The sequence below is a fragment of the Choristoneura fumiferana genome, chromosome 3 (assembly GCF_025370935.1).
Source record: "Choristoneura fumiferana chromosome 3, NRCan_CFum_1, whole genome shotgun sequence".
NCBI lineage: Eukaryota > Metazoa > Arthropoda > Insecta > Lepidoptera > Tortricidae > Choristoneura > Choristoneura fumiferana.
In genome coordinates, this window is record NC_133474.1 from 16,186,549 (window position 1) to 16,199,492 (window position 12,944).

General features: G+C 38.1%; 1 protein-coding gene across 9 annotated transcripts in view; it reads left to right on the forward strand.

The window, feature by feature from the left end:
• Positions 1-12,944, forward strand: part of LOC141426767 (whirlin-like) — a 76,400-nt gene that overhangs the window by 15,718 nt on the left and 47,738 nt on the right. For 8 of the 9 annotated variants that reach the window (XM_074085915.1, XM_074085921.1, XM_074085922.1 and 5 more), the window contains exons 2-4: positions 7,264-7,433; positions 7,963-8,170; positions 11,346-11,557. In XM_074085915.1, coding sequence (XP_073942016.1) covers positions 7,284-7,433; positions 7,963-8,170; positions 11,346-11,557 — 570 coding nt within the window. In that variant the 5' untranslated portion in view covers positions 7,264-7,283. The remainder of the gene's footprint in view (positions 1-7,263; positions 7,434-7,962; positions 8,171-11,345; positions 11,558-12,944) is intronic. The other variant, XM_074085916.1, reaches the window with a different exon arrangement.

Sequence of the window (12,944 nt, forward strand, 5' to 3'; positions counted from 1 at the left end):
AGCAACGAGCATCGGTGCGTAGTCGCGACAAAATAGACTTTTTATTACGGTACAGTGGCAACCACGCTTGAGAACATTGCATTGTTCCTTTGACTCAATAGTCGCCTGAAGCTTAGAGCCTAAACCAGCCATTGTTGTACTTTCCATGCTGAAATTGGCGTACGGATATTTTACGGACATAATAGAAAAAGTTTTTTTTGGAAAAGCTTGCTGTACCTGACTACATGCGTAGTTTGTTGAATATACCTATACCTATGTATGTATCCTTTTTTTTTCAAGGTTCTGACTAATACAAACGTGGCTTCTTACACAATGGACACATTTCCGAATTTTACCTAGACCTATAAACATTTATTAAACAGAATCTATTTAATGAAATGTTATTCAAATGGACGCTAAACGCAATGCTAGACTGATTTTACTGCTGATCGATCCGGGTTTAGAATAGACCATTGGCGCGAAAATTACGGTCATTGTTGTATTTACGGCAGCGATGCGTCCGCAACCCGCGGGGCTGGAACAGCGCAATAAACGCGGGGCTGCCCGACGCAACGACAAATCGATCACCGACAATAATGTCAGCATCCTTTGTTTTCCAATATCATCCTTGATTGTGATCTTTCGTTTGCAAAAAACTTATCACGTTATCATAAAGTTATGCTATAGGTATAGGCGATGGGGAGCTGCCGTTGCTTGGGCTGTTAAAAGGAATTAAATTAAAGGAAAGTTAGGGTAGTAGGTACCTACACGCTTTTTAAACCCGCAAATTTTCCTCATATATAGTCCTATTCAGAATATATAGTAATTTTACCAATAATTCTATTTGTTATATTATCAGGTGCCTTCAAATAAAGTTGCGTTGGAGAGTAAAGCTCCACGTTCCATATCAGGCAAATAAAGTTTACGATAGCTCTCGACGGGGCTGAAAGGTTTTTGTATTAAATTACGACGTACCTTACCATCGTAATTTGTTATATGGGACCAACGTATACACGCGGTGCGTCCATTAGGCGTTTCATGTGTCGGCGCTATAAAAATACTAAGGCTTTTTAAAATGGAGCATCAAAAATAAGAATTTTGTGTTTGGCCAATCCCAAGTTTCCTAGTTAAAGGCAGTGTGTGTGTGTGTGTGTGTGTGTGTGTGTGTGTGTGTGTGTGTGTGTGTGTGTGTGTGTGTGTGTGTGTGTGTGTGTGTGTGTGCGTGCGTGCGTGCGTGCGTGCATGCGTGCGTGCGTGCGTGCGTGTACTTGTACTGAGTAGCAATAAACAATGATCAATGCGTCATTTCAACCCCTTACATAAGTAGGTACACAAAATTCTGCTAAAACTTACTATATTTAATTCCTGAATATGGAATGACATGGGCCCCGGATGTGAGGAGTCAATGTGACAGATTGTTGACAGAGTAGAACGTTACTTGGTCGACAAAGTCTGAACTCAGCTGGCGCCTGGCCAGCGATTGTCCAGCCTTCGAGTTCGACATGATGAATATCCCGCTAAATTGATTCTATGGAAAGCCAATAACAATTGGCATTGTGCATATTTTACCAATGTACCCGATTCGAAAACCATTTCGAGGGATAGGGTTCTTGAACAATTTTGTCCTATTCTGATCCAAAAATACTTAAGGGTTACGAATATATAGGCAAAAATATGTTTGATCTTAGTTTGGCCTTCGTATTTTCATTAAGGGATGAATCCCTTTACCTGAAAAGTAAATCCATAAGTATCTAGGTTTATCTATGGTATCTGTCACGCAGGGCTCTTATTACGAAGTGCAAAATTAGAACTTCGTATCTTGCCGTCCCGCTGACGCTTATATTATTTAATACGAGAGTGAGAGGGACGGAACGAAACGAACTTCGATTTTCAAATTTCGTAGTAAGCAGGTCGCAGGCAGACATTGATGTCAGTCAGTTGTCACATTAGACAAAGAGTAGACACTGGCAAAATTGTCCTCCGATGGACAGAGCCATATTTTTTTAAAGAATAGATATAGGTATTGACATAAAATACATAATGTACTGTAGCAGTTTCTGCCTAATGAGTAATTAATTGAAAAAATTATATACATTAAAAGAAAAATTATATAAATGAAAAAGATGTCATTTTGATATGAACATAAAGAGATTAAGTACAACTGCCGACGTAAAAAGATCGAAACTGAAGGGACTGGGAAAGAAACGACTGCTCTATTATAACGTGAGTGACAGCGTGCGAGCACGTGGGCGCAGTGCAGACGTTTTGTGTTGTGTAACGCCCGGGACGTGATAGGCTGCAGCGACAACAGCTGGCTTATTGGAAAGACACAACCCGGAGCCATTGTATATTTATAGCACATTGTGCCCTTCACCTTTTATTTTATGATCAAGTCCTAGGAATTTGAGTATAGTGTAGCTACTGTACTGCAATTTTTCCTTGTGCTAATTTTGAGGTGCGTAATAGTACATTGTGTCTTAAGGGCGGTAAATAAGGAATTACGAACGAGAGTCTATTAGAAGGCTTTAATGAGTCGATGTTCGTAATTTTAGTACCGCCCGTGCGACATACCTACAATGTTTTTCATCACATTTGGGAGTAAAATTGTATATTTGTAAAAGAAAAACTAATATCTTCTCAAAAATTGCCGATACCGCTGACTACGCTCTTGGCAGCGCTAGCTCCCCGCCGCCCTCCCCCTCCGCAGCATGTGCCCGAAGTGCGCGCGCTCCTGTATAACAATAGTAGATTGTTGCACCAAGCAGAAAGTTATTTATTACTGCACCGAGTGCCGATTTGGAGCCCGAGCATCAGCGAAGGCTTTAAAAATCACGAGGGAAATATAAATTACTTAATGCGAGGTGCATAATCTGCTTCTCTTTCAACTATTACAAGAATAGTAGACGAAAAAAAAACTCCTGCTAAATAATTAATAGGAAAGAAATGTCACTAGCACTCGATGATTCCATTTTTAACCGACTTCAAAAAAGGAGGAGGTTCTATGTTCCAATGTTTGTATTTTTTTTATGCATGTTCGCCGATTACTCAGTCAATTGTGGACCGATTTTCAAAAAAATTTTTTTATTCGAAAGGGTACTCTTCTGAGGTGGTCCCATTGTCACCAAGTCAAGATCTGATGATGGGATCCTAGGGAAATCGAGCGCAAACCTCAAATTTTAAAGGCACACCTATAGCGATTTTGGCATTTTTAGCATTAAAATAATCATTTACATTCAGAAAGTATCATTTGGTAAACTGGACCTGATGAAGAAGACCGTAGATGACCAATAGAACTCGTCAAAGCTAAGTAATACTCGCTCGTCTATAAACGATCATTATTAATATACCTAGATAAGCGACTAAGAAGGAGCTTTAAGTTAATTATTCTTTCGAACTGATCTGATGCTGAAGCCGGAAGGTATGCAACGGAGCTCTGTTATAAAACAACGTAACTAAGCCGTGTTTGGGCTTCATGTAATCGTTGTGAGATGTACAGTCACCAGCATTAATATCTGCCACAGCTCTAGAAATAGAGTCGTCAAATCACTACAAATCACTAAAACGTGAGAAAAAGATATTTTTAACAAAAAAGTAAAATTGACTCCAAAACAATAAAAAAATAACAAAAAATGGAACCGACTACAAAAGCCTTGAAAATATTTTTCTAGCTAGTAAGCTCGAAGTCGGTGTCTCAGCACGACCCAGCAGGATGGATTGAAACGCAATAGTATTTAGGTGACTATTGTTCGATTCCTAGACTAACTACCTCGGGTATATATTGGCTTATTTTAGTCCCTCGATAAAAAATATACTATTTTCTCTATCGTTTGTGGAGTAAATGTCAAACGATTTGGTACCAGTGTTGTTGCGATAGCGATAGTTTCGCTATCGATAATTGACCTTGAGAAATCAGTCGATAGCGCGAGAGTTCTATCGAAAATAAGGATAGTGAAAATTAGGCGAAGCCATTGATCTTGGTCAATACTGTCAATAGTATTAATAGTATCGTGTGAAAAAAGTCGATACTATTCGGTACTATTGATGCTATCGATTGATATAAAATAAGAAATACTATTGCTAAAGGTCAATAGTATCGATAGTATCGTCAAGGGTCGATAGTTTCGATAAGACTATCGATAGTATGAATGATTTTCAAGGTCACGATAGTGTCACGATACTATCGATAGACTATCGCTATCGCAACAACACTATTTGGAACTTGCATTTTATACACGTTACCATGCCTTCCTTCCAGGCCAGGTCCATATGAATTAACTAAAATAATTTCCTTGCTCACCCGCGACCTTACGCCTCCGCGCCTTACTTTAAGTATGAGCAAGGAAATTGTTTTAGTTCATTGATATGGACCTCCGCAAAGTAACGCCTGATTCAATAAATTATTTAAAATTACGGTTCCCATTTCATTTAGCCTATATTAGGAATTGTTAACTTCTGTTTTTCATGATGTAGTACCATGGTGTTTAAGTTGGCGCTGGCCGCCGGAAAAGGGCCGGACGAGTCGGGGCGCTTGTTTGGTGACGCCGGAATCGCCCTAATGGTCGGAAGCTTGTTACGTGTTTAAATAATCATTAGGTCACTCATTATACGGCTCATTTGCCATTATTAATCGTTTGATAAATTACTTACCATATTATACTTACAAGTCTAGCCGTGTTCCCATGAAGACTTAGGAAATCGTTAAACATTGTGTTTCAAATGATTCTGGTAAGGTAATTTACTCGTATGAACTAAGGCTTTAACGCAAAAATATTAAAAGTTACCAATATAGGTACACATACCTAGATGCAAAAACTTTGGTGACTTTCAAACAATTTAATTATTAATTATAGTTAAGAACGACAGCAAAATGTTCACTTTTTGATTAAAACCCTTTAACTTTATGATTGGTTTAATGGAGTCTTTTGTATTTTTTATTTCAACCTTTAACTTTACTTTACCCAAGTACGTATTCATAGTTTTTTTTTGGTATCTTTCATTGTTTGGAGAATTTAAATGTACCTGGTTTATATTCTTAATAGTTGATTAAAAAATATATAGATTCAAATTGACATATTGTGTCATAACTAATTAATATATTAACGAACATATCTATATTAATAATTTCGTCAAGGGGTACGGTAGACTCGAACGAAATGCACATCAAATTGAAGAGCGTAAAAAATTAGTCAATCCGAGTCGACAACTTGTAGGCGGAAAATTCGGATTATCGAGTATTTTCAATATAAACTTGAATAAATTACTAAGTATATAATGACGTTGCGAAATAAACATGTCAAAGTCATCACATCAAATTGGCGTTAGTGTCACGTCATCACGTGTCACAGGTGTCAGAGGTTTGCATTTCGTTCTCCATTGTGACCTTTTAAGGGCCCCACACACGGTACGATTCGTCGATTTTCATCAGATCGATCGTACAGACGAATCGTACCGTATAGGTCTAATTTCTTCGATTATGAGACGAGACATCATAGTTATTTGGGCAAATAAGATTTAGGAGAACTATCTACTGGTGAAATACCGATACGTAGGTTAGCTGTGAAAGTATTTTTGTGATAATATTAAGGCTGGGAATATACTTCAGATTTTTCGATAAGTACGAGTCTTTACAGTGGCAAAAATTTTTTTTCAAACATATTATTATGAGTCTACATTTTACCCGAGCGAAGCCGGGTTTTCATCTAGTACTTAAATAAAACTATAGTATTTAATATAGATAAGTGGGAAGTACCCGCTGGAAAATTGAACAGGAAACTTCACCAACTCATTTCGACGGGAACTAAGAGAATTAGGGATGTCGTTTGGCCGTAGAATTGTGTCGCAGTAAGGGTAATAGGACAAGTCTAGTGAAGTAATAACCATGCAGTCACCGTTAACTTCCGAATGGAGTTCTCAAACAAACCACGATGACTTCATAAATATTCTGGATGTGATCGAATGCGAAGTTTTCGTTTGGCTGCCGTTTGAATTAATGTTCGTTTAATAATATTCGATTGATTATGCTAATGTGCCAACTCAATGTTTGCTTACAGTGAACATCCAGTGAATATCCGAAGGAACTTTTTAAATTCATCTCGAGCGTTGCCAAGAGAGTAAATTAATACGAGCAGTTACCTACTTTTTAAACTAATTTAGTTAGATTTATCATTGTCTTCAATGTCTTGTCAAAGTCAAACCACACTTAAGTGTTAGCTATTGTCAATACCGGGTGTGGCCTGTAATATGAGCAAATAATTAAAACATGGATCATACTCCTCAAACTGAACAACATTAGTTCAGCGACTTTTCAAAATAATTAGTTTTTTCATTTTTATTACACTTTTAAGTTTATTCGATGAAGCAATGTAAAGCAAAATGCTTGATGTTTGTAGCATGACAGGCGACGTCAGTTGGGTCTTGGATGGCGCACATTGATAACAGTATTTAATTTGTATGAAAAAAGGAAAATTCAAAGACTCCATTATTTTTAAAGTCGCTAAACTAATATTGTTCAGTTTTACAAGGACGATACATGTTTTAATTTTTTGATCGTATTACAGGCCTCACCCGGTATACTTATTCAATCAAATAATTAAACAACCTTTAAATATTTCAATCAAATAATTAAACAACCTTTAAATATTTATGTTTACGTTAACCAAGATATCTATGTGCCATGTAATTGTAGGTAGTATTAAGTACCGCCATGGACACATTTGCGATGACTCGAAATTATCAGCAACAGTGAATCAGCATATTGCTTTCATTTGATGATGAATTGACACCGTAGGTAGCGATAGGTTTTTCATCGCCGCTCGACTGTTTTTCGATCAACTTTTGCAGTTCATTGGTCTCATAAATAAACCGGACCGCGCCCAGGTGCCACAGACACAGTTTCGAATTGCTATTTTCTCCAAGACTGAACAAATACCGATTTCCGTAGCCTACTTTAATAATACTTAAACAAGGGTGCCAACTTTACGGCCTATTTGTGATAATTAACATTTGCATGACTTGGTTTAATTTTTACGACTGCCCTAGAATGTTTATTTGATGATTTGGGATTGTGAAGGTAATTTAAATTGTAAGGTTGGTTTATTTTTCTTCAAGCATTAACGTAGTTATATGTATATACCTACCTACCCTCTAGTAGGCGCCTATATAATGTAACTAACGAAAAGTTATGACTTTCAAAAATATGGATTAATGAATAAATACATTTGAAAGAAGTTAATTAAATCGTAAAAAAGTGATGATGGCGATTAAAGGCACATTGTTTATATACAGTGTGGTGAGTGACCCCCGGCATGAGGTCGGGGGAGGCGGGCGAGGGCTCGGAGCTGGCGGAGTTCGGCGCGCGGTGGCCGCCGCCGTACGGGCCGGGCTACGGCTGGGCGCGGTCCGCCACGCCGCAGCACCCGCCGCACCACCTGGCGCGCCACTCGCGCTCGCAGCAGGTAACCTCACCAGCGCCACGGCCCGTTCCATCGAGAGACCACATGACTATTATAATACTTGTCAATATATTTTCGTACACAGTCGCCAGAGCTGATAATTCTTTAGAATCTTCAAATATTTCAATTTCATTTCACTGAAAAATAGACGTTCTTTTACAAAATACACGCAGCATGTTTAGATAGATCATTATTGCGCCTCTTTAATTTTGTATCTTCGCCGTAGAAGGTCTACGCAGCGTAGCGCCTGACTGCGTAGAGCCGTGGTAGAGCCCAACAATGTGTGCCAAATTCGTGCGAGTATTTGTGTTCTTTATAATGAGAATAGAGAGATTCGATTGTCATCGTGACAAAATGTCACCCGTGCACGCCCAGTCAAGTCCAACAAAGTCATCGTTTATCCATCGTAATCTCTCCAATTTTTAATGCTAGAAACTGGCAAAATGTCCTGCGATGGACCGAGCCATATGCAAAAAAACTATACAAAGTCCAGCAAGATAGAAGAACGGTATTAATATGCGCGTGTTCGCAGGACAACCGGCACACGAGCTACGAGGCGGAGGATGCGCGTGCGCGCGCGCGCGGCGGCGTGTACTACTCGCCGCCCGGCACGTCGTACACGATCGTGGAGCGGCCGGCCTCCTCGCATGGCCACCACGCCTCCTACTCGCAGCACCACTATGCCGGGAAACTCTCCCGGCAACCTTACCTTGGCTCTTCCACGATAGGCAATAGTGCAGGTATTTTGTTGGTTTGCCTTGTACAGTAGGGTTTGTTGAGTCACAATTTGGTTGTGTAAGGCTGTTCTGGTTTAATAATAATAATATTTACTATGACTATGAGTAAGTATAACTCGGCTAAATTATGAACAGTGACGAGTGGCTCAACAATCCCGGTAGGCGAACGGTACATGAATGTACCTACCTAGTTATAGACAAGACTAGAATTTAAAACAGTGAAATTCTTGAAGCAAGGCATATTACTTTTTAACCAGCTTCAAAAAAGGAGGAGGTTCTATGTTCCAATGTTTGTATTTTTTATTTATTTTTTTATGTATGTTCACCGATTACTCAGTCAATTGTGGACCGATTTTCAAAATTCTTTTTTTATTCGAAAGGGTATTTTCTGAGGTGGTCCCATTGTTATCAAGTCAAGATCTGATGATGGAATCCTAGGGAAATCGAGGGCAAATCTCAAATTTTATAGGCACACCTTTGGCGATTTTGGCATTTTTACCATTAAGATGAGCATTTACATTCAGAAAGTATCCTGGAACTGATGAAGAAAACCGTGATGACCAATGGAAATCATCAAAGCTAAGTAATGCTCGCTCGTCTATAAACCATCATGATTAATATACCTAGATAAGCGACTAAGAAGAAGCTTTAAGTTACAAGTTGTTAGTAGTATTCTTTCGAACTGATCTGATGCTGAAGCCAGAAGGTAGGCAACGGAACTCTGTTATAAAACAAAGCAACTAAGTCGTGTTTGGGCTTAATGGAATCGTTGTGAGATGTACTTTGGCTACGAATCACTAAAAAGTGAGAAATAAAGAATTTTTTTAACAAAAAAGTAAAACCGACTCCAAAAAAATAAAAAAATAACAAAAAATGGAACCGACTACAAAACCCTTGAAAATATTTTTCTAGGTACGTACTAGCTCGAAGTCGGTGACTCAGCACGACCCAGCAGGAGAGAATGAAACCCATGTATGTAAAAGAGGTAGACGACTATTGTCCCGCTCCTGCTGGCTAGTGCTGAGGCACCGACTTCGAGCTAGTACGTACCAAGAAAAATATTTTCAAGGGATTTGTAGTCGGTTCCATTTTTTGTTATTTTTTTTATTTTTTTGGAGTCCGTTTTACTTTTATGTTAATTATATACGGTTTTCTTATTAAATTGGGCTCTTTCGAATAAAAAAATGTTAACCAAAACCGTAATTGTTAACCAGTCCTGTCCCTCTTGTTTTTATGGACTATAAAATAAACATTACTTATGTAATGTCGGAGATGAGAGTCATTTAACACAGAGCAAAGCCAAAAGCATCGTGTACGTGACATCGTAAACTCCTTTTAATTCATTATAGGTGTATCTACTTTAATTATTATAATTTACTTTTAAATGACGTGGGACGTCTTGCTTTTAACTCATTGGATGCTTTAAATCAAAAGTTACCATGAACATAGATATTAAAAATAATACATTTTGTAATATCGTGAAATCGATTAATGATTACGATTAGATGGTAATTTTTACAAATATTATGAAACACCAGTGAAAGACCACCGATTTTGCCAGTTTATTTAGTCCTGCAATGCTCGGCAAAAGATTTTCCCTTCTCTTTTCACGTGGCTTTTTGTGCCTATTATAGGTAATCTCGCCGGCGTGAGTTCTGTTTCAGCAGATATTAACTGACAATAAGATCAGCAAGCTGGCGTTTATCATTACACATATGTACAAACATCACGCCTGTATTTCCAAATGGGTAAGGCAGAGCACACGAAACCTTACCGCTTCGAAGTCACTTTTAGTAATTTTAGGTTTTAAGTTTGAGTATCATTACAAATCAAATATTTATTTTGTTTGTAAAACGACAATACAAATTTCGAGTAAAATAAATACTTACTTATCTGTTCGCGTGGCGTTCGATTTACTTTCATTTTTGCATTGTGTTTCTTACTCTGTCTCCAAATAAAAGTGGAATCAGAGTCGGAATCTATTTGTTTGTACAAGAGGTAAACTGTATCACAAAAATAATGCAATTAGGTCTGCAACTGCAAAAGGGTATGAAAGAGCTCAACAGTTTTAATCTGCTGCACATAGGTAACAGAGTGGGACTGAACGGACCGTCGTTAATGGGCTCGCGCCCTGTAATTACGAGAGCGCTGTGAATAAGTTTTTAAGTGCGCTACGGGAATATTATCGTTAAAAATTAACTTAAACTGTAAAGGTTAGCCGGATACCCGCAGTGCGTGATACAGCATGGGGCGTGGGAATGTCGGCGATAAAAACTTCGACTATTTTGCTTAACTTGACCGCATTACTTCGCGGAGCAGTAAATCAAGTTCATCCATTTTATTATTTAAAACATTGGATTCGTACTCTCTGGACGTCAAGTTAAATGGCAGATTTCAAAGGCACACAGAATATCGTAAGTACCTGGGCATCTTTGGAGATTTTTTTCTCTTTAAATGGCGAATAAAGGGGAGGTCTTTACCCAGCGGTGGGACACCTTAACAGGATAAAAAAATAAAGATTGGCATAAGTCTAGTCTAGATCTACTGGAATGGAAAGCAAACATTGCTTACCTACATGAAACCGTTATTGTAGGTAATTTCCGAGAAATCAATTGCTACTGGTTGCTCGTGTGGCTCTGTGAGCTGAATCGCGAATCTGTACTTATGTTTTCAATACTCATGGCTCCGCCATTTTTAAATTTCATCGAATCGACAAAATAATTATCAAATCTGCTCACAAAATTTTAGGAGAATTGGATCAGAAATAAACAAGTACTTATTACGAGTATCTGTAGAGTCGGACATCTGGACATCTGGACTGGACAAACAACCATATGAAAATATTACGAGTATGGCTTAAGCTGGAATAAAATTTATATACGGAAATATGGAGAGCAAATTAAAATCATGATCCCTTAGACTACGTATACCGTAGCTATGTAACCAATGCACGTAAGAGTAGCTGACCAGAAGCTTTTACATAAGTAGGTATGTGACTGACTCAAATGCCTGTCAATACATCATTATCATCATAATCGTAAATCAGCCGACGACATAGACCTTCCCCGTATCTATGCCGCCACCACTGACCTCCATACCGACCAATATTTTGTGATAATCTATCTGACGAACTCATTGATTTGTTTTTAGTACACTAGCTTATTATGAATGATGTCAGCAGGTGCAACAAGTCTTCGAAACAGCACGAATCACCTGAGCGCGGCGAACGGCAAGAAGCGGCCGATCTCTCCCGAGCAGGTGCTGCGGCTGTTCGGGCAGGGCGGCGCTGCGGCGCTGGGCAAGGCTCTGCCGCCGTCGCACGCGCCGCCGCTGCCCGCGCCCGCGCGCCGCCACTCCCCCGCCAGCAGCCCCAGCAGTACTACGCACCATGTGAGATGACAAATTTGCTTCTTTTAAAAGTTCCATATGCCTCTAGGGACCATTATAGTTTCACTGGGTCCGTCCATGGCTTGTCCGTCCATGGCTTAGCGTAGAGAGAAAGGTGCAATTATGCATGAATATATAAATTAACTATGCAGACAAAGTATGTAGTAAAATCTAATACCTTTAAAAGAGCAATTATTTTATTTATTTATTTATTTTCGGAGAACCAACAGCTATCAAAACTATAGGATCTCAAAAGTATAAACAAATTTTAAACAAAAACTTACCTACATAATTGCAAACATACACCACGAAAACATGGATAGAAACACGATACTAAACCCATTCACTAAACAACAAAGATAACATTAATTAAGCAGTAGTAGCTATAAATATTAGGGTACTTCTTGTATGTATGTATATTTCGGGGATCTCGGAAACGGCCCCAACGATTTCGATCAAATTTGGTATATATAGGGGTTTTCGGGGATGAAAAATCGATCTAGCTTGGTCTTATCTCTGAGAAAACGCTGGTTACCGAGTTTTAGCCCGAACGGAGCTCGACCGCCCAGGTACTAAAATTAACTTAAGTACACTTAGAGTGGGGATAAAAAAATATAGACCAAATCCATATTGCAGGGTTTTATTGTAAAAGTGTTTTAAAAATATCATAGGCTGCTAAGATTATTTTTCGATTTAGGGGTCCGTTTGCAAAATATTGAGCTCTAAAGTGTTAATTTTTCTTAAGAGCCAAGTGACTCCCACTCTATAAGATAAACCGTTGGCTTGAAAAATATGAAAAAAAAGATTTGATTGTTGTTTATAATATGTAGGTAAGTAGGTATATGTATATTGAATTTAAAAGAAAAACTATCACAGCTTTGTGAAAATTTGAAATTAACGACTAATAGTCAACGAAAACTTATTAAAATTGATGAGGTATTTGCCAAATTAATATGCGTACCGAACATGATGTAGTTACGAGCAATTAATAAAAATTAGTGTAATTTTGTAATTTTTGTATTGTAAATAGCCCATGCCTTACACTAATGATTAAATAATTCATTATAAAAAATTCTACAGGGATAATTTAGTGACCTCATGCCATCATAGGAACCTACTAAAACCTAATATCATCTTAATACGTACATAGGTACACAGAAAAATGCAATTATACTTATACCTAAGCGTACCTACTCTAAAGTTAAGTTAAGGAAACTTTTACGCGTATACATACTCCCACTCCTTGATTATTTTTCTCAAAATAAGTAAAGACTAGATATGAAAAGATAATTCGTTTCGTAATCGATGTTTTAAGTTACTCAGGCAATACATATGCATGGTTCATGGAGCAATTATAGAGTGCATCGAACATTAAAATTGATCGATTGTG